Below are 21,047 nucleotides of genomic sequence, written 5' to 3'. Positions count from 1 at the left end.
TCTCCACACGATAGAGAAGAAGCCGTGCATTCTGATACTGCTGGGACCACGAGCACCATGAGCTCAGAGCACAGATGTGTGTGCTCTGCTTTCGAACACTTCTAGGGCTGCATTTCTACTGCACTGTGTTTTCATTGAATCCATCCTTCCTTGGGCATCTTATAGCTCCCTCTCCCTTTTTAAATTTTCTTGGGGAGAACTTGTTCATGCCACAGCATGTGTGTTGGTCAGGGAGAAACTTGCAGGAGTCACTTCTCTCCTACCACATGGGTTTCAGGAAGGGAACTCGGGTCAGACTTGGCAGTGTTAGCGGCCATCTCACTGGCCCTTAGCCCTTGGATTTAACTTAAGACAACGCTTTTCAGTCTTCTCGTTTCTGTTCCCTGAAGGGATGACTATTTCCCCTGCCTGCCTTTCCTTTTAGGTTGTTAAGTTCTGAGAGTCAGGACTCCACCGTGTGAACCCAGTCGCCTGGACTCCTGAGTTGGGCTCCCTTTGTAGCTGTAACTGCAGGAGTGTACCACAGTGCCGGACATGGCTCTCTAGCTTCACATGGTAACTTTTGGTCAAGAAAATGCTCATTTGAGTGCATTTAGGCTTCTTATGCTTTACAGTTAAGACTTTTCACCGACTGCAGCCAAGTCTCAACTTCTATTCTTTCCTTTGGAAAGGCTTGGTTTTCCTTGCCTTGCAAACACGGTGGGGCCTCTGGCTGATTGATCCCCTTCAGAGGTGAAGTAAAGTTGTTTCCCAGAAGAGAACATGACAGAATTAAATATGTGCTGCCCTGTTCCCACTGTGTAATAGGAGCACCAGGAAGAAAGCAGAGAATGCCCCCAGGTGGTGGGGTGTGATTTCACCAGGGCTGAGAAAAGCCACAGGCTAATGCAAGCAAGCCATGAAACTGTAGAGACCAGGGATGAGAACATTCCAGAGACTTGGACAGGCCCAGTAGCATAAAGAACCAGTGGTGGGGCTTCCCAGGATCCACACAGCAGAACAATACTTTCAGAATCTAAGGTTTCCAGTGGGGGTTCCTGTACTGAGCTGAGTTGTGGGCCAGAGAGCATCTATTCTCCCCACATTTTGGGTATCAGGAGTTGTTACATGGAGTTTGGGAAACAGGAAACCGAACACTGAATAGATGAATCCAAGGAGCCAGGTGGACAGAAAGAGCCACGAGCCCAGGCAGGCTCAGGTTTCTAGCTACAGGACCCAGGTGGAAGTGAAGGCATGCAGAGGATTAAAAAGCTATCCCAGGCAGGGATGATGCCTTAGAACTGAAGCACAGCACTAGGGAGGCTGAGCAGGACTGCTGTTCGAGGCCAGCCTGGACAACAGCAAGACCCCGTCTCAAAACTAAAGAAAAGGCTCAGAAGGTTAAATCAAAACTAAGGAGACCGTTAATTCTGTTTTATTACATGCCACACTCAGTCTTCGTTTCTAACACACTCATCCTCTGACCCACCCCACTGCACATTTAGTCCAGTTTTCCAAATGCCCTGAGGAGCCAAAACATTGAATACCACACTCTGTTGGTTGTTTGGGGTTTTGTGTTTGGAGACAGGATCTTACTATGGAGTCCTGGCGAGCCAGGTAGGCCTCAGATTCATAGAGATCCTCCTGCCTCTCAAGTGCTAGGATTAAAGGTGTGTGCCACTATACCTGGCACCACTCTAAATTCTTAGAGCTACAGTACATCCTATGACTCTGGCCTAAGAACTGGTGCCTCTGCATGTGACCACAAATCAAAGGATCATGTGTGTCGAGCTGCATTCCAGCGGCCCTGCAGGTGCGTACCACACTCCTCCTTCAGCAGCACAAGGGTGCAAAGAAGACACATCCAACAGCTATGGTGTTCAAAGCAACTTGAAAGCCTACCGAGAAAAGACCTCTGATAGTGAGAATGCAGGCAGCTCACTAACCACGCAGCGATGTCTCCACACCTGGAGCATCTCTCCTGGCTGTTCTCCGTTACTTACAGAAGGTAATTGCTGCATGCTGTGGACTAGAGCAAAGATGCATGGCAATAAGTAACTGACCCAGGGGCCCATGATGAAAGCCAACAGATGGTAATGGGCTGCAAACAGAAGAAAGCTGGAGGTGACAACAGTTAAGTTTTTTCAAGAACATTTATACATCTTTTTAATTAGATTAGCTTTACAAGCAACGTGAGAGGCTTTCATAGGAAACACCGCGTCCAAACCATGAGTCTCTATGCAAATCCTGAAGTGCTCTGCCTATCACGGATAAAGGTCTGTTCTACAGCTGCTTAATGTGTTGAATAAACAGCATCATAAAGCTTTCTCTTTAACCAGGATTAGCACACAGAGGCCACAAATAGTTTTAAATAGAGCCCTGCTTCGTGCCACTAACATGAAATTTGTATTAAGTTTGAGTATTAAGTGCATGACTATCCTGATTTCTTGATCTTTTCACAAGTGACCTCCAGGAAAGTACATAAACTTTCCAGAAGATCTATAGTTTAAATTTTGTCTGGCAAGCACACACCCCCTAGGCAGCAGAGTTTGGGACTTGGTACACCAGTAAAGGTCCGATACAAAGTATACCAGGGACTCCCACATCGAAAGGCTGCTGCTCCAATCAAATTTCTTCTCCCACCAATGCCAAACAGTTTCTCCCAACTCTGAAACATGGTGCTTTCAGAAGGGCCAGGTGGCTAACCTCGAGCTGGCCCTCGGCTGGCAGAGGCACTTGCTGGAGAGGTTGTCAGCGGTTATTGGGGCTGAAGGGAAGGATGTGGGACAGAACTGGACTTCCTGCCATGAGCCCCTCACACAAGCACAGTGCTGAGGAACCCCCAGTCCACACTCAGCTTTACTTGATTTTTTTCTCATGTTTTACATGAACAATAGCAATCTCTTAATAAGAATTACTGAGCTTTCCACAGAAAAGGTTTCTAACTGGATCCAAACTAGACAGCTGCTAAGACTGGTGCACGGTGAAATACACAGAAGTGGTTCTGTATACACACATTTTGGCAAAGATCAAGGTCAGAGACAGAACACCCAAGGGCACAAGGAGATCCACCCCAAATCTGTGCAAAGTCTGCTTTCTAAGGGGACGGTAGAGGTGACAAGAGTCTGGCAGGCCTGGTGTGGTTGTGCCACACCGTCCTTCTTTTCTCTAAAAAGATAAAAACCCATAAAACAAAGTGTCTGGTTTTACACTTCTTCTCATTTCTAAGCTACACACATGCCTTTCACTGGCTGTGAAAATGACGCATAGCTGTCCCAGGAGCCGGTGACCATGCTTGAGGCTACAACCACACGCATGTCCATGTGCCTGGGGCCACTGGGTGCTCGGCAACAGAACAAGGCTCTGATCTGGGAGGATCTGGAAGCACAGTCGAACTAAGGAGAAACCACGGGGAAAACTGCAGTGGGACAGACCGACGGCAGGCCAGACCTGAAGCGGAAGAAAGCCCTTTGTCTTGGGAACCAGAGCAGAGAAGAGCCTCAAGTTTATTTAGTGCCAGTCACTTAGCTTTGAAAAATTAACTTAAAAGATAAACCCTTTTCCTGTGGCGTTTTTCCTCTCATAATTCTGTAGGTTACTTGGTAGTCAGTGGTGACCATCTACTGTTAGGTTTCACTATCACCAAGGTCAAAGCATGACAGCAGAGACCTTTACAAGTTCAAACTACTGTGAGACAGGCCAAGAAAAACCCGTGGACTTCGGCTGCAACTCAACGCCCGTTCTTTACTTTCAGTCAAAAGAAAACGAATCATCATTCACTGGCGACAATCATCGTAGGTCTTTAGGGCAAAATTTAATAGCATGAAGAGGTTTACAAAAATAGATTGATGTTACTTTGAGGAATAATACTGTAATTTTTTTTCCTTAATTCAGTTTTGATAAATTGTACCTAATACAAAAATTCCCCGAATTCAAACTTGATATAAAAAAGAGATGAAATGAACTCAGTTAGATGATAGATCTGGCAAAATAGAAGAATGAAGAAAATCCTACATAGGGCCCTCATTTCACGTCCAGATGGAAAAGCCACTCTCCTCAGACAGCGTCTCCTCTTCAGTCAGTGGCCAAGTGCAGTCACAGATCTGGAGCTGACCCCTCAGCAGTCACAGCAGATGGAACCCTCTGTTGGACAACACCTGGCAAAGTCGCCTGGCTCCCAGCTGGAATACCAGCCAGGAGTCTCTGCTTATCCCATCCGCGAGTCCACAGAAGGCAACGGAGCGGCTGTAGGTGGTGTGAGCACTGCTGGACCTAAGGCCCCGCTAGACATCTTTGCTGACCGAATTAGGCTTATTGAGTTCAACCCTCACACCTTTTTCACCTGCAAGAAAGAGAGAAGCGTTCACTGATTAAGTTACCAGAGCTCCTGTGACTGCACCCCAAACATTTGAAGCAATACCTCCTCATGTCTCCAGCGTCCCATGAGGTCCATCCCACCAGCCATTCCCACCGCCACTGTGGCAGGTGCACGGCTCTGCAGATCTCAGAGGGCAGGCAGAGACACCAACAGACACAGCGCCGCTGTCTTTTCACTTAAAGCCACCTGACTATAAAGTAGTGGGAAACCACAGAATGGACGCAAACCATAGCTCTGAAAGTAGAGAAAGTGCACTCACATTCTGTCCTTACACTCTTACAAAAAGCTGAGCGGAGTCCTTAGAACTCAGTGAGTGGGTCCTGTGGCCGCTGGGCAGACTTCCAGAGATGGAAGAGGTAAAGCAAAGGCGGGCAAGGGCTCCATCCCTGGGCAGCACAGGCCACTGTCCCAGGCCAGGCAGGCACAGGACAAGTGCATGGCCTACACACAAAGCTGACAGCTGCGAGTCTGTGCACCTGTCCTCTGGCTGGGAGAACATTCCTTGTGGCCACACGTTCTTTCGAGGCAGTGTTTAGAAAAGAAGGGATATTCCCTTATCTAAGGGAGAAGGGGAGGGGACTAGGTAACCTGAGGAGCACTGAGGAGTAGCTTGAGGCTCCTAAGGGCCATCACAGAAAAGATCAGTTTGTGTTTGAGTAACTAACTCATACTTGCCTCAAACTTTTGCTAAGCTTTGGACAATCTCAGCAGATAAGAATAAAGACTAGGGGCTGGTGAGATGGCTCAGAGGTTAAGAGCACTGACTGCTCTTTCAGAGGTCCTGAGTTCAATTCCCAGCAACCACATGGTGGCTCACAACCATCTGTCATGAGATCTGGTGCCCTCTTCTGGCCTGCAGTCATACATGCTGTATACATAATAAATAAATAAATCTTTAAAAAAAAAAAAAAAAAAAAAAAGAATAAAGACTAACTAAAGAAATCCTTTTGAAAATAAGGAATTAAGGAATCTGGCAAAACACTCCTGGACTGTGGCTTTTGGAAAACACCGTCCCCAATTGTTCCGGCAGAGCCTGGCCCCCAGCTGTGTTTACCTGTGAGATATTTTACTTTAGCTCTTGCTCGTTCATCTGCATCAAAATACCAAACAGTTATTGCGTACCTAGAAGGAAATTTAAGACAGGATCAGAATGGTCCCTGGGAAGACAGTGCTCCTGACAACTTCTAATGCCCAAAGCATCCTCAGACTGATGTGTGTAGCAGGCGAGTGTGGCTTGTCCATCCCGCAGATGAGCTGCAGCAGCCAAGGGAGGCTCACAGCCTCTCTCCATGCTCACCCAGCCTGCATGGTCAGAAACAGACAGAGGAGGGGAAAGGGCCCAGAGAGCAGGGACAGTGACGGGGACAAAGAAACCCAGGCCAGCAGTCTAACATCTCTGGCTGCATCACTGAGCAAGAGTTAAGCCACACTCAGAAACTTCTAGGATTCCTACCTAGAAAGTCGCACTGAGTTTTGACACTGGGTTTGGCTGAACCTTTTTCTAAAAATCCTCACCTAACTGGACTACTTTATCCCACAAATAAATGTGGTATGACAGGTCTGTTCTGAGATAAAAGCATGTGTCAGTACCTGCTGAGGTAAACAGTGGAGCAAGGGACAGACACTGTGGATGTGAGCATGTGCTTCAGGCCATTGGTTCCTTGTTGACATTAGGTAAGAATACGTGGATCCAGGCCAAAGTTCATAGGAAAAGCAACAACCCAAATAAACAGCCGCCTAATCATGTCAACACTCCTGAAGAGCCAAATGCAGGCAGAGCCAGTACGACCAGTGGTGACAGTATAGTACATGTACTCTTCCACTGGCCAGCGGCTTCCCGCTCTGCCCAGGCTCCACCCCTCTTTCTACCATGGCCTCTTCCAGGAAACAGGGTTACATGGATAGTTTTCAATCTCTCTTGCCCCGTGTCCCAGGCTGTCAGTTAACTGCCAGTTAGAATTTTGACGTAATAAGCGCCTCCCAGGGCCCTCAGTCCTCACCAGAAAACCCTGCTACTTTCTTCTACGTGTGCCTTCCAGAGCTGCCTTCTTCACACCCATGTGTCTCCAGACTTCAACAGTCTACCCTCTGCCCGGGCTATAGAGACCACGCTGGGCTCTGGCCTCTGTTCTCTGGCCCAGCGGCCCCTCTCCTGACTCTATCTCTAGCCTCCCATGTGTGCCGTGCCTGGACCCCATGTTTCTTGTCAGGGTACCTATGACTTCAGGCTCCACCATGCAGCTGCTGCCCACTGTGATGTGATCAGTGACGGAAGCACAGCTCAGAAGCAGGAAGAGAAAGGTCACCCTGGATGGCAGGCATGCACCGGGCATGGCAGCACGTGTGGAGCGGGATCACAACCAAAGAGCGCTAACACACCCTTCTCGGCGGGCACCACACACTTGTGCTCTCAGAATTATTTTTCCAAAAGCTCCTCTTTTTCTTTTTCACTTTTCTAAAAGTGTTCTGAAAACACCCAATGATCTAGAAATGGGCAGTGTTAGCAGGTGCACCATGCCGGAGGAGGAAGAGGAGGAGGAGGAGGAGGAGGAGGAGGAGGAGGAGGAGGAGGAGGTTCAGTCCTATTCCACCTCAAGCAAAGAGCAGCTAAGAGAAGGCTGACACTCTTTTTTTTTTTTTTTTTTTTTTTGGTTTTTCAAGACAGGGTTTCTCTGTGTAGCTTTGCGCCTTTCCTGGAACTTGCTTTGTAGACCAGGCTGGCCTCGAACTCACAGAGATCTGCCTGCCTCTGCCTCCTGAGTGCTGGGATTAAAGGCGTGCACCACCACTGCCCAGCGAAGGCTGACACTCTCAGGACCAAGTACTAATAAGCACTATCATCCAAACTAAGAAGAGGGCCTGGAGAGCAGGCAGGCACTCCCCAGAAACTTTCGGGTTCACCCTTCGACTCACTCCTGCCCTGCCACACTGTCAACCAACTTTCCGTGAACAGAACACTACCTTGTAGCATATGCTGGTTGTACTTCGTGAGGGTTGCGTCGGTCAGACCAGAAAAACAGCAGTCTATCAAATTTGGGTTCAATGTCAGCAAACTGGGCTTTGCCTTCTGGGAAAATTCGAAGTATACCTCCACTTACCTGGGAAAAGAGAGTATTCAGTATGATCCACCAAGAATGGGACCCGGTTAAGTTGGGGATTGGGAGGAGGTAAGTAACTCAAAATGCTTAGCTGGATTACTTGTGAATATAATTATGTTAATTAACAAGGTGTAATGGTGAGCCGAGACTCCATGTACAACACTAATGCATGGAAAAATTCCTTTTTGTTGTAAGCACTTGAAACAGACAAATATACAAGATCTCCAAACCTACTTGCAAGTTTTGAAAACCAGCAAGCACTTCTGTTCACACAGATGTCAGCACTAAGCCACTTTGCTGAGTGGCTTCCCCAGTAAAATGGTTGGTTCATCCCATCAGATAAAACAATCATCGGGCTTTAACTTTCAACAGACACTTAACAAGCAGATGAACTTATGGCCTTGAATTTATTTTTTAATCTATGTTTATGTGTACTGTGGAAGTTTGAGGACACCTTTTGGGAGTTGCTGAGTCCCATGGATCAAATTTAGATCTTCAGGCTTGGCAGCAGGTGCCTGGTCCTACTGAGCCATCTCCACTCCTAACTCATTCTGCACCTGGGTCTAAATTCTAATCACAACTGCTAAGAGCTCAACTTCACCCACACAACTCATTTACCTGGACCACAGCTTTCTGTGGCGACTGGACAGTCATCACAGACAGTACATCAAGTGCACTGGGAGCCATGGGGACTCTACATGAGGAACTGGGGACATGCACCACGTGGTCCTTTTATTTTAGACTGTGAGGAAAAACACTAGACTAAAATCACCAATCTGGAGATATTCTGTTACTCGTTTTTTTGGGGACAATAACCCAAGTTTGTGTCTAACTCTCTATGTAGCGAAAGATGATCTTAGCCTCTGATCCCCATGACTCAACCTCTCACATGCTGAGGTCACAGGTGTGTACCAGCAAGCCCAGCAAACCAATGCTCCCGAGCAGGCGGGCTCACAGTTGAAGGGCACGTGAATGCCTTGCCCTGAACCTAACCTAGAACTCACAGTTAGACAGCAGACTAGGGGCTCATCCCTGGGGGATGTCAGCCACTAGGAATATGGCCTGCTTCCTTGCTTTTGTGTGTCACCCAATGCCAAGGCATCCTGCAAACACTTAGAGACCTGTCAGATTGGGAAGACAAATGCATCCTCTCTCTCCACCCTGCTGTTTAAGTGAACTGGCTGGTGGACACTCATCTCCCACTGGAAACTTTCCCTGAACCAGGCAGCCTTTCCATGTCACTGATGGCCTTGAACTCCGGAATCTCCTGTCTCCACCTCCCAAGCACAGGGACTACTGGTGTGCTCCACCAGACCCACTTCCACCACAGTACCACCTATAGGTACATACTGGACAAGGCATGCTACTATGTTTTAATACATTTGTGTTTGTTTTCAGACACAGTATTATCTGTTCCATTTCATAACAATTCAAGACTGAACCAGACTTGAGAGAGAACTGCCCTCTGTTAATCCAGCCTCACCCATAGGAAGTGCAGATATTACTGTGAGAAAAAAAAATACTTGAGGAAAAACCATTACTGCTGAATTCAGTTGCATACCTTGGCATCCCAGTCTTTATTTAGATAATATATACATGTCACACATCTTCCATCTCCATTTGGGTTATCAACGTGACGGACATAGCCTGTTCCGTTGCCTGGGTAACAAGCAACCATGGCCTGAAAAACAAGGTAAATGGTCCATGAGTGAACATGCTTATGAGACAGAACTCTGACTCACACCTAAGTGTGAGCATAGTAAGATCCCATTTTGTGATAAGGGGAGGTAAGGCTATTCTATGCTGACATTTATAAAGAACACAAATAGGCCAGTGAGCAACCCAAGGTGTGGAGAACCCAGCTCAGTGGCAGCTTTGCAGCAATGGAATGAGCCAACATGGAGGGTCAGGAGACCAAATGATGGAGACCCTGAGCTATCACAAGCCAGTGGCCACTGCTTTAAATAACAAGTCAGAAGAGTTTCTAGACCTCACTGTCCTGACTGTTATATACTCTGGAAACTAAGAAGGTGAGGTGTTTTTTTTTTTTTTAATTTATTTTTATTTTATGTGCATTGGTGTTTTGCCATGGGTCCTGTGGAACTGGAGTTACAGACAGGTGTGAGCTGCTATGTGGGTGCTGGGAATTGAACCCAGGTCCTCTGGAAGAGCAGTCAGTGTTCTTAACCATTGAGCCATCTCTCCAGCCCCAAGAAAGTGAGTTTTTGACCTGCTCAGTGGAGCTCTGTCTTCCTGAGCTAGCCTTGGTACCCAAAATTGAGGAATGAACTACCCCAACCTGGTGCCACCTGACTCTGAATGGTACTGGTTGAACATAATTTAGATGGCCAACTCCAAATACCCTTCATGTCAATGAATAATGGAAACTCAGACTCAATAACAGCGATTAACCCCTCCTGGGTGGGAATGGAAGCAATGTTTTGCTCAGCTCATCAAGACACGGATTAGGAGATTGTTGGGTGTGATACATCAAGGGGATAAAGTCCACAGAGACACCAAGTACCTGCGTGCTCTGGGAGCATGCACGTGATTAGCTAACACTGGGTGGAGTGGGTCAACAGAAACCGTACAGTTGGGAGGAACACGGGGCATGTCGGGTCACAGCTGAGAACACCCATGAACTCAAGGTGAGGGAACAAAGGAAACTAGGAAACATCAACAGAGTCGTCGACCATCAGATTTAAATATGTGACAAATGCTAATTTTTTTCTCCTTTGAATTTACATTCTTCTTTTATCAACCCCTCAAGGGCACAAATATTTGAACTTGAAGTGACTTGGACGTCCGTTTTTTGACTGAAATTCATGCCACTGTCGGATACTGATGACAGAAAAGCCCCAAAAGGCTTGTAGGGAAGAGGCAAGCAGCAGTCCACCCTGTCAGTGCCACTATGATTTACGCAACAGCCGCCTCCACCTTCCTGTCAGCTGACAGCAGTTCAGAGTACAGAGCTGGAAGGGAGGCTATCCATTGGCACGGGAGACCGCTTCCAGATAAATCCCCAGGAATGATTACCTAATGTTTCAAAAGTCATCAACCATTAGATTTAGATATGTGACAAACACTAATTTTTAAAATTCACAGCCAACTGGCCAGTGGTTCATCTCTTAACGGACTGGGAAGCATTTTCAGCCTGAATCTTTGAACACAAGTGCCATTACCCTAGATACCCCGACCACCTGCCTGCTCTCCATCACAGGCAGGACTGCTGGTGAGCATTCCCTTACGTCTCCATTTGTCCTGACAGAATGGCCTGGGATGAGGGTTTCAGACTGCTCAGCAAAGGAGCCCATCACTAGCTGCCAACTGTCAGAGGGCACCAGTTCAGCAGCAAGACCCTCCCACCTGTAGAGAGTGGGGTGGGGAATAACTTAAAACCTCAATTCTCTCCTACTGTGATCTGGGGAGTGGGGTGAGATGGCTCAGTGGGAAAACCATTTGCTGTGTGAGCCAGATGGCCTAAAATCAATTCCTGGGACCCACGTAAAGGTGGAAGAGAACCAACTCCACCAAGTTTCCTCTGACCTCCACATGTACACCTCCCCCACATGCACACAACAGTTTAAAGTCAGTTTGGACCTCTGCACCTATCTGGTAATTCCAGTAAGGAGGAGATGGGAAGTCCTCCTCGGCCCACCCACACTGGCTGCCCATCCATCTCTTCAGTTAGCAAATACATTTTCAGACTTACCATACATGTCCATATACATACAGGCCCTGGGAGTAATATGATGATCAAAAGAGACAAAGTTCCTTGCGTTCATTGATTCATTCATTCATTAGCTGGGTTTCGGAGACAAGGTTTCACCATGTAGCTCAGGCTGGCCTGCCTTGGCCTCCCGAGTCCTGGAGTCACAGGTGTGTAATGCACCCAGATATTCTTGCTTGCATTTATTATAAACTCTAGGTCAGTGGTGTCAGCCCATAGACATATATAATGTAAGGTCAGTGTGACGGCTATTCTTGGTTGTCAACTTGACTATATCCATAATTAATTAAAATCCAAAAATGGCTAGCCACATCTGTGAGGGATTTGTGCTTAACTACATCATTTGGAATGGGAAGATCCACTTCTAATCCAGATCACTGAAGTGAGAAGACACACCTTTAATGCAGATCTTCTGAGGTGAGATGACCCACCTCTAATCTGGGGTACTTCTGCTGGTAGCCTACATGAAGAGCATGGAAGAAGGAAGCTTGCTCTCTTTCTTGCTTCTTCCCACCCTCGACAGGAGGTCCATTTCTTCACTAGCATTAGAGCCTACTTCTCTGGGATTTTGGCAAATACTGAAGACCAGCTGAGACATCCAGCCTCACAGACTGAATAACTACTGGATTCTTGGACCTTCCATACATAGGCAGCCATTGTTGGATTAGCCACACCACAGCCTGTAAGTGCTTCTAATAAATCCCCTTTCTGTACAGAGAGACTCATTTCAGTTCTACTACTCCAGAGAACCTTAACCAATACAGTTAGGTAATGTGAAGTTATTTATCTTTTCCCAAGACAGGAAATCCTAGAACATGGCATGTTTGTTCCCAGGAGCTGACTGGTGATTGGAGTTCAGAAGGAAGGGCCATCTGATGAAGCACAGCTGTGCCTGGGCATCACCCATGAGGACAACAGTCTGGGATACTGTGGCCCAAAAAGCCAGAAAGGGATCAAGAAACACGGGACTGTAGATACTATTCTGAAACTAACAAAAAGTCAGGTGTCTAATGCACATCTGTAATTCCAGCATTCAGGAGATGAAGGCAGAAGGATCACTCAATTACTTACAGGCCAGCCTGAGCTAGAGAGAGACCCTGCCTCAAACAAAACAAAAACAAGCCTCAGAAGTGACAGGAGCTAATGGCGAGCACACCTCACTAATGCTTTAAAATCAGACCTGTACAAGACGGCGCCAACTGTGGAGAGCTGGCATCACTCGGCAATATTTGCGGCCGCTCACCATCAGCCAGTGCACTCTAAGTAAGTGTATCCGACACACCAGGTAAGGGCCCAAACCGTCGCTCTCATCTTCATCCACCTGTCCAGGAAACTGAGGCCAGAAAGGCTAGTTTGTGTGTTCACACCAGGTGGATGCAGGGAATCTGGTTCTGGAAGCCAGTCCCTGAAGCAAGGCCAAACGACAGCACTGAAGGGTTCAACAGACTGGGGTGATCAATGCAGTCTTGAAGGGAGAAAAAGGAGACTGAGTGACAGCTGTACAAGGCAGGGCTTCGTGGCCACAGACCCAACTCCGTTCACAGAAGCAGCTGGCTAAGGAGTGGGAGGAGGAGAGGATGGGTCACATAGAGGTCAGAGTGTGGATGAGACAGCACCAAGGTTCAGTTTCAAGTCAGTGAAGTAAAAATCCATTTTATTGTGATAATTAGCTTTCCAGTCCCTTGATATCTCCACCACCTGCACCATCACATGTGTCTTAGCACCTAGCACCCTGGGACCCCAATGCTCTGGGGATGCAGATACTGGGGATGGAAGAGCAGGCCTGCAGTTAGCTTGCCTCCTCAGTCTCCTTGCCCGTGTCAGCCCTAGGACAGGCAGCAACAGCTATGGAAAGCTACACTGAGTTCCAAACAAACCAGCAAACAAAAAAGCCAGAAGATGGAGCAGTGTGATGCCTGGACCCCAACGGTGTCCTGTCCCTGAACTAACATTGCAGACACCAATTCTAGATGTCTCTACTTCCCGGGAGGAAAACATCTGAGGAGGCAAGCTATGAAACTATATTTTTCCTCCTTTCTGATATGAAAACACACAAGACAGAGGACATTCTCACGAGGGCAAACACCATAAAGTTGTTTCTTCTCACCCAGAGAATAAAAGGAAGAGGTTGGCCATCTCTCTCTGGAGTTCAAGGTGTGTTTATTTCTGGCAATGGACGGCTTCAGCATGAAGCTGAACCAAATATGTTTCTTTGTCCTACCCCTCTTCTCCCCAAAGTGAATTGTTTGGAAACTGAGATTGTTTAATGCTAAGAAAACCAAAACTTGGGCTGGAGAGATGGCTCAGAGGTTAAGAACACTGACTGTTCTTCCAGAGGTCCTGAGTTCAATTCCCAGCACCCATATGGTGGCTCACAACCATCTGTAATGAGATCTGGCTCCCTCTTCTGGCCATGCAAACAGAACACTGTATACATAATAAACAAATAAATCTTAAAAAAAAAGAAAAAGAAAAGAAAGAAAAAGAAAACCAAAACTTGACAGGTTCTGAAATTATTTTCACTCTGAACGAGAGGAAAAGGTCTGTGATCTGACAGTTCGCCCTGCCTGAGTTCCTTGTCTCAAGCACGCAGCAGGTGTGCTCCAGAAAGGTGATGCTGGCCTTCACCTGTCACTCCATCCAGGTCAAGCACACTCCCATCTGTCTTCACAGCCAACCCCCCCCCCCCCCCCCCCCCGCCGCCCTTGTGTGCTGGCTTGATTGTGAGTGCACTTCTTTTGTTCTTTATTAAATAGTCTCCCTGTATAGCCCAGGATGGCCTCAGACTCAAGATCGTTCTGTGCCAGACACCTCAGGGCTGGGATTCTAGGTGTACAGCACACACTTGGTCATGTGCATACACACACACACTCATGCATGCACTCCAGCACACCCTAAGCTATCTGTGTCTGTAGAAGAGTTGCACCCAGCATGCTGTGGTTTCATCTGGCACTATCTGCTGCATGTTTATAAGAATGTTCAAGTACATGCTGCAGGCAGCTGCACACAGCCCTCAGCTGCAGGTAGGAAGAAATCGAGCTTCCTAAAGCCTCACCTCACCAGGGACTCAGCACAAGGCCAGCAACCTTCCATGTCTCTTGAACCCTCATTCCCACCACCTCCAGAGCAATCCTCTGGGGCCCTCAGCCTCTCCCTTCGGAGCCCCTGTGTCTTTGGGCCACAGTTTTCGGTTAGCCCAGGTTTACTCTTCATATCCCAAAGACTGCTGAGACGCCAACAGCTAGCTGGTCTGCCCTGGTCGTCTGACCAATATGGTGGCGTGTCAGTTGTCTGCAGGCAGAGCTTCACACGCTGCTGCTCAGTATCACATCTGGAGAGCCTGTCAGCATAGGAAATTCATTTTAGTTCTATAGGGTGACAAGACCCAGTGCTCACTAAAGTGACTGATGGGGGTATGGTAAGAATGGGGGCCAAAGCTGGAAGGACACGGATGACTAATCCAAAGACTAATGACTAAGCTGTAAACAAATTAATGACGGAGGAAGAACCAACCACTCTCACATGTGGCCACTAGCCACTGAAATACCATCTGCACAAACTAAATACAAGCTTTCTTCTCTACAGATCCCACACCCAGGGTCTGTCTGCCCAGAGGAACTGAGCATATCCTAGCTCACATTTATTTCAATAACTCACACCAGTAAAAGAACTCACCAATTAAGCTTTCCTACCAATCCTCCTGCCTCAGCCTTCCAAGTACTAGTATTACATGTATAAGTCACTATGGCCTGGCTTAAATTCTGCTTTAAAAACAAAAAACAAAAACACAAAAACAAAATCCCAAAACCAACCACACAAAAGCAACAGACAACAGTCAGGATTTATCAAGATATGAGTATGCGTCTGTCCTTATGCTGAGACCTTCACAGCATTCTTTCATTTAATCCTTATGGCTCCTAGAGGGTACTACTCCCATTTTAAAAAGCCGGCTATAAAAGGGGTGGGAGGAGACAGTTTGGCAGAGTAAGCACCTTTTTTGTTTTATTTTTGAGACAGGCTCTTAGGAAGAGTTGCCTCAAACTCACTGGCTAGCCAAAGGCAACCTTGAATGCCTGCTCCTCCTGCCTCCACCTCCTCGGTGCTGAGATTATAGGCATGCATCGATAACTACATCCCAGTCCTACTCTCAAAAAGTTATCTTAAAAAAAAAAAACAACACCAACAACAACAAAAATGAAAGAGCTAGGACTTTGGTTGACCATCAGCTTCAAAGAGCTGCTAAGCAGCTAAGCAATACAAAGGAGGAGAGATGGTCCTACAGATTTACAGGACGAAGGCCAGGCCTGACGGCTGCAGCAGTTTCTGGGGACACATTAGAGGAAGAGTGCTGATAAACTGGTGTTAAGTATCTAACACACAAAGAAATCAGAAAGGGGGGCTGGAGGGATGGCTCAGTGGTTAAGAGCAGAGGACCCAGGTCCAGTTCCCAGCACCCCTATGGCAGCTTACAGCCATCCTTAACTCCAGTTCCAGGGGACCCGACACCCTCTCTGCGCATATGTAGTGCACAGATATATATGCGGGCAAAACATTTACATACATAAAATAAAAATAAATCTTAAAAAAAGTTTTTTTTTTTTTCTTTAATGAAGAATGGCATATCACAGACAATGAGGAAGGGCTGGAAAGACACAGTCCTGGTAGACTATGCTCTCTGGGCCCCAGAACTAGGTCAGACAGACCACAGGAACATGACTAAGTGTATACAACTGGTTAAACTGTGTTTGTCTTCCTAAAAGGGAGCAAGAAATTAAGGAGGATTCAGAACAGAGGGACCTGCCAGGATCTGTACCTGAGCTCTGACTGTGCCGCCGCCGAGGTTAACTGGCTGGGTCACTCTGGACCAATTACTTATTCTCTCTGTACTGAGCGGCCCTTGCCTGGAAAGTGAAAACAACGGCATCATACTGCCTGCAAAGCTAACCAACCAGCACACGAGAAGGGCTACAAACTGTGCCTAGTGCACAGACAACAGGAACACCAGCGGCACCTAACAGCTCCAGGACCTTAGAGAAGTTGGTCTCCATCGTGGAGCTGTTTCTTCATTTCACCTGCCTCGAGGCCAGTGGACAGGGGAGCCAGGCAGGCAAGTGTCTTTGTTATAACATCTAAGAGGTCTTGCTAGAGGCCAAGCACATTCAATCCTTACAGTGACTGTAAAAAACCCTGTTCTATGGAGGAGTGGTCAGAACAGCAAGGCAACCTGAAGCCAGACAGTGGAGGCACCTGGCCAGATGGTAAGCGCAGGTATGCTGGACCCTCTGGCCTGATTCTGTGTGCTCCCTCCTCATGTTCAGGCAACTCTGAAGCTAAGCATGTGCCGCTGTGCTTAATATAAACGTTTATTTTTTCAAATGGGAAGTGGAAGACGGCTGTCTCTAGCTGGGCACCACCGCCATGCAGCAGGAGATACAATGTGGCAGAGGCAGAAGTGCCCAATGTCTGCTCTGTCTGCTCTCACATGGTGGGGTACCTGCCTACCTGGCCCGGCAGCACCCTGCTGCAGCACAACCCAGCACACCCTGGGGTGCCATCTCTATCTTCTAAGAATACTCAATTCTAACAAACAGGATACTCAGAAAAACTCATTCTGATAAGAAAATGCTTGACATGAGACTATGAGTTTTTCCCCCAAAAAAAGTACTAAGGAAACACTGGATATGGTTTTGCAAATATTATTACAAAAGTTAAACAAAATCAAGAGACATTTCCACAGTCCCCAGAGATAAACTAAAAATGAAACAACCCAACTGGAATTTCACAGACCCAAAGATGGTCTAGGAGTTGTCAGAAATAAAGACTTGCAAGGCTGGAAAGCCTTTTATAGGGTTAAAGGCCATTCACAGGGTTAAAATACAAAGCACAAACATTTTAAAAGCTGGGTGTGGTAGTTTAATATGCCTATCAATACAGCACTTAGGAATCTGAGACCGGTCTGGACTACACAGTAAGTTCCCAGTCAGCCTGGACTACAGAGTGAAACCCTGTCTCAAAAAACAAAAATGGGGGCAATTTTGTTTTGTTTCTGTTTTTCAAGACAGGGTTTCTTTGGGTTACCTTGGCTGTCCTGGAACTCACTCTGTAGACCAGGCTGGTCTCCAACTCACAGAGATATGCCTGTCTCTGCCTTCCAAATCCCACAATGGGGGAATTTTTGTTTGTTTGCTTTGTTTTTTTGTTTGTTTGTTTTTTTTTTTTTTTTGAGACAGGGTTTCTCTGTGTAGTTTTGGTGCCTGTCCTGGATCTCACTCTGTTGACCAGGCTGGCCTCGAACTCACAGAGATCCGCCTGGCTCTGCCTCCCGAGTGCTGGGATTAAAGCCCAGCTGAATTTTTTTAAACTTAGAATTCAATTAAAAAATAAGTACTTTCCACTATGAGAAACTCTTTAAGGCAAATGTTACCTAAACTATTCTCAAAATTCTGAATTAAGATACTAGGTGGATGGGCTAGAGGTCCCCACAACATGAGGGACTGCATTAAAGGGTTGAAGCATTAGGAAGGCTGAGAACCACTGGGCTAAGAGCTCAGAGTTGAAGACTGTAAGAGCCTCGGGCTCACCCTGAGATTTTAACTTATAAAAGTTTAATTGTTATTATCACTTGTGTATGTATTGTGCATGATAGGGAGGGGGTGTCGTGTGTGGCACTGTGTGCCTGTAGAGGTCAGGGGACAACCTCTAGTGGATTTGGATGGACACAAGTCACCAAGCTTACATGGCAAGCACCTTCACCTGCTGAGTCTTCTTCCTGACCTCAGACTAGAGGTTCCTGCCAAAGCCCCTGGAAGAAACGTGTCTGTCTCCTCACCTAGTTCCAGGGTATGACACCAAGACCACTGAGGCTACCCTGATGTCACAGGACAGAACCAGAGAGGCCGAGTTCTCGGTTGCTCAGAGCTCTGTGCCAGCATCACCAGGTTATCAGTCAGTTTCCTTCAGGCTTGCAGAAGCCAGGCTGACAGCCTGAGTGCGACGCTCTGGCCACCTCCATTTAAGAACACCTCACACCCTGGTATCGGTCAGCAGCCAGGAGCAGGTGACTCAGAACACAGCAGCCCAGCTTTAAAGGACACCTGGCTCTTGTTCCTAATCCTGGTTCTGCCAGTTACCAGCTACGTGACTGTGGGCATTTGTGAGGCATTTCCTCATCTGTAACCTGACTTGACATGGCCCCAGAGGCAGCCTGGAGGATGTGCCAATATGCATTGGCTGCTCAGCCTCCACCTGACCACGACACATGGAGAAGTGGCTGCCGTATTGAGCAATCATCGAGGGCGGCCTCTAAGGTGCCAAATCCTCACTTCCAGTGGTGTGAAAGCCATATCCACAACAAAAGCTGCTTCCCAGCTTCAACTCCATCTCCCAATCTCATCCCCCCCCAGGCCTCCTCCTAGGCTGTCCTCTCCACACAGAAAGCACTGGAGTCACCTGACAATCCCAAAGTCCTGGCCAATACTGCAGCCTAACAGGAAAGAACACTCCTCTCCACAGGGATGGAGGCCAGGAAACGTCTGCTCCCATCCACAGGTGTAGCCTTTCTTTCCACTGGCTTCAGGGAACCCCAATCCTCAGCCCTTTCCTCTATCTCACCCTCCTTGTGCCTTTCTTTCTCTCTGGATGTGTGACAGATGACTGCTAGCTGGCTCTTCCTCAACCTCACCCAGCATACACGACACCTATGCTGCTTGGCACCACCCCAAGAGGCTACGACTGCATGCATGGTCCTAACTGTGGTTGACCCTTGACCCTTCAGATCTTCTTGGCCACTCTTATACTCTTCATCAGGTTGTCTGACTTTCCTCAGAATGGTTCCTTCAAATCTCCTCTCACTCCTCCTGTCACCATTTCAGCCCATGACAGAGCAACACACAGCATGAGGTTATTCTTGGCACAGAAGGGCTGCTGAGATTTGAACTGCAAACACACCACCTGAGACCCTTGTTTAAAACGTGTGTTCTAATTCAGGTTTGACTGTGGCCTGTGGTTTTGCAGTTCCTCCAATAAAGCCCTGCAGCTGGTGTGAGGGCAGCACTCTGAGAAGCAGGACCTCATTCTCACGTCATCTCACCTCGGAGCCCTGCTACTAGAAGCCCATGCCATGACCTCTTTCATGTAACCTTCGGCATTTGCCTCTCCATCGGTGACTTCCTTCCTGAACCTACAACAGACTCTACTTTAAAATGACTCTTATGTTGCCCTTCCAGCTACAGTCTTTGCAGCTCTACATGGACTCCGCTGGCAGGCTTCTATAAAGGCAAGTCTATCCTATAGTCCCCAAACTTACCTAGCTAAAACCTAGAACTTCCAGGCCAAAATAAATACCTAGCAGTAATCTTTCCTAGTAAGCAATGAGTGAGTCTTAAGCCTTAACAATGTCTGCCTATTGGATGCTTCAAACCTTGGCATCAGACTGGAGACTGACAGCCTGGCTTCCTGTTCCACGTGGAGTATCAGGCGGTGCTTGCTTTTCCATCTGAGGAAGCCCTGAAAACTTAGCTTCAGAGACACAGGACATGACCCAGAGGATCATGGCTACTTGCCCAACACAATGATGATGTCTGCTTGGAATGCAAAGATATCCACATATGCCTAGGAGTTTGCTTCAGAGCTCTGGGATGTCTGGAGGCAGTATTTGGGAAACAGTGGGTTGAAGGAGTCCTGAGCCTGAGCACATGCATGCCTAGGAGGCTGCTGGAAATGCAGATGTCCAAAGATGGCCGTGGGAGCCTCAGTGTAGCTGAGAATGTAGAGAAGAAGCAGGAACAGGGACAAGAGCCCGAACGAGTCAGCACTGAGGTACTATGACTGGGAGGATGTGGGGACCATGAGTGACAACACAGAACACACCAGATGGAGCAGGTTTTGCATGGAAGAAGAGTGAGAAGTTCTCATAGGATGGGAAAACCTAAGATGCCAACAGTGACTCCATTTAATGGCAGTTGGGGTCTGCTCTGGTGGAGCACAAAGGAAACTATTAGGTAAGTGCAATTAAGAACCAACAGTGGTCCTGAGCTGGAGAGTCTGGATGTCCCCAGCCCCAGAAAATGTGGGGTCATCCAGAATCCCTCACAGCTCTGAGTTTGCTCCTGTTATTTATGACTTTATGCTGCTTCTTGGTACCCCAATTCTCATCCGTGTCTTTCCAGCCCCAGGCTAGTCCAACCCCAGTGCTGTCCACTCAGCCTGCGGCTCCTCAGTGCAGCTCTGGGCTCCCTACCTGCTGTGATCAGTGGGGACTCCTCAGAGCTCTATTTTCCTGTAGGCACCAGCTCTCCTTCCTGCATTCAGAGCCCAAGAAGGAGGAGAATGAAGGGGGCTGGCCGTTCCTCTGGAACTCTGCCCAGCCTGGCTTGGTGAGGTTCCTTGATCACCCTTTCCTTCCCATCTTCTCTGATTCTTTTCCCCAGAAACATCCTGAGGACCTCACCTGTCACACTGGCTGATCATGTCTCTGTGGGTGGGAGCAATGGCAGTACCCTCCTGTTTGGAACTGAGGGAAGCGCGAAGTATGGCCAAGGCAGGCAGGTGCCGAGAGCCAGGCCCTCTTTGGGGGTTGTGGGTGGGTCCTCCTGCTGCTGTCCTGCAGTCCCTGACAGGTAGGGCGTGGGGTACACAGACAGTGGGATATTTGTATTCTTAATCCTGTGCCATTAGAGAGGCTGCTGCCTCAGGCAGGCCAGCCCCTCCTCCTCTCGGCTACATTCTTGTTGCTCAGATTATATTTCAATAAAAAAAAATCTTACCATGAAAAAAAAAAAAAAGAACCAACAGTGGGCAGGGTCGTGGCGGCACATGTTTTAATCCCAGTACTAGGGAGGCAGAGGCAGGCAGATCTCTGAGT

General features: G+C 47.7%; 1 protein-coding gene across 2 annotated transcripts in view; it reads right to left on the bottom strand.

Moving 5' to 3' along the window:
- Positions 1–2,113: 2,113 nt before the first annotated feature.
- Egln1 (egl-9 family hypoxia inducible factor 1) overlaps positions 2,114–21,047 on the bottom strand; it is a 41,636-nt gene continuing 22,702 nt past the window's right edge. The window contains exons 2-5 of one of the 2 annotated variants that reach the window (XM_052726839.1): positions 9,017–9,136; positions 7,319–7,455; positions 5,412–5,479; positions 2,114–4,321 (exon numbers count right to left, since the gene is read on the bottom strand). In XM_052726839.1, the coding sequence (XP_052582799.1) occupies positions 4,263–4,321; positions 5,412–5,479; positions 7,319–7,455; positions 9,017–9,136 (384 nt within the window). In that variant the 3' untranslated portion in view covers positions 2,114–4,262. The remainder of the gene's footprint in view (positions 4,322–5,411; positions 5,480–7,318; positions 7,456–9,016; positions 9,137–21,047) is intronic. The other variant, XM_052726840.1, reaches the window with a different exon arrangement.

This window comes from Peromyscus californicus, unplaced genomic scaffold (assembly GCF_007827085.1).
Source record: "Peromyscus californicus insignis strain IS unplaced genomic scaffold, ASM782708v3 Scaffold_8__1_contigs__length_139910024, whole genome shotgun sequence".
NCBI classification, from domain to species: Eukaryota; Metazoa; Chordata; class Mammalia; order Rodentia; family Cricetidae; genus Peromyscus; species Peromyscus californicus.
Note: the sequence above shows the minus strand (reverse complement) of the source record. Positions and strands in the feature narration are given on the sequence as shown.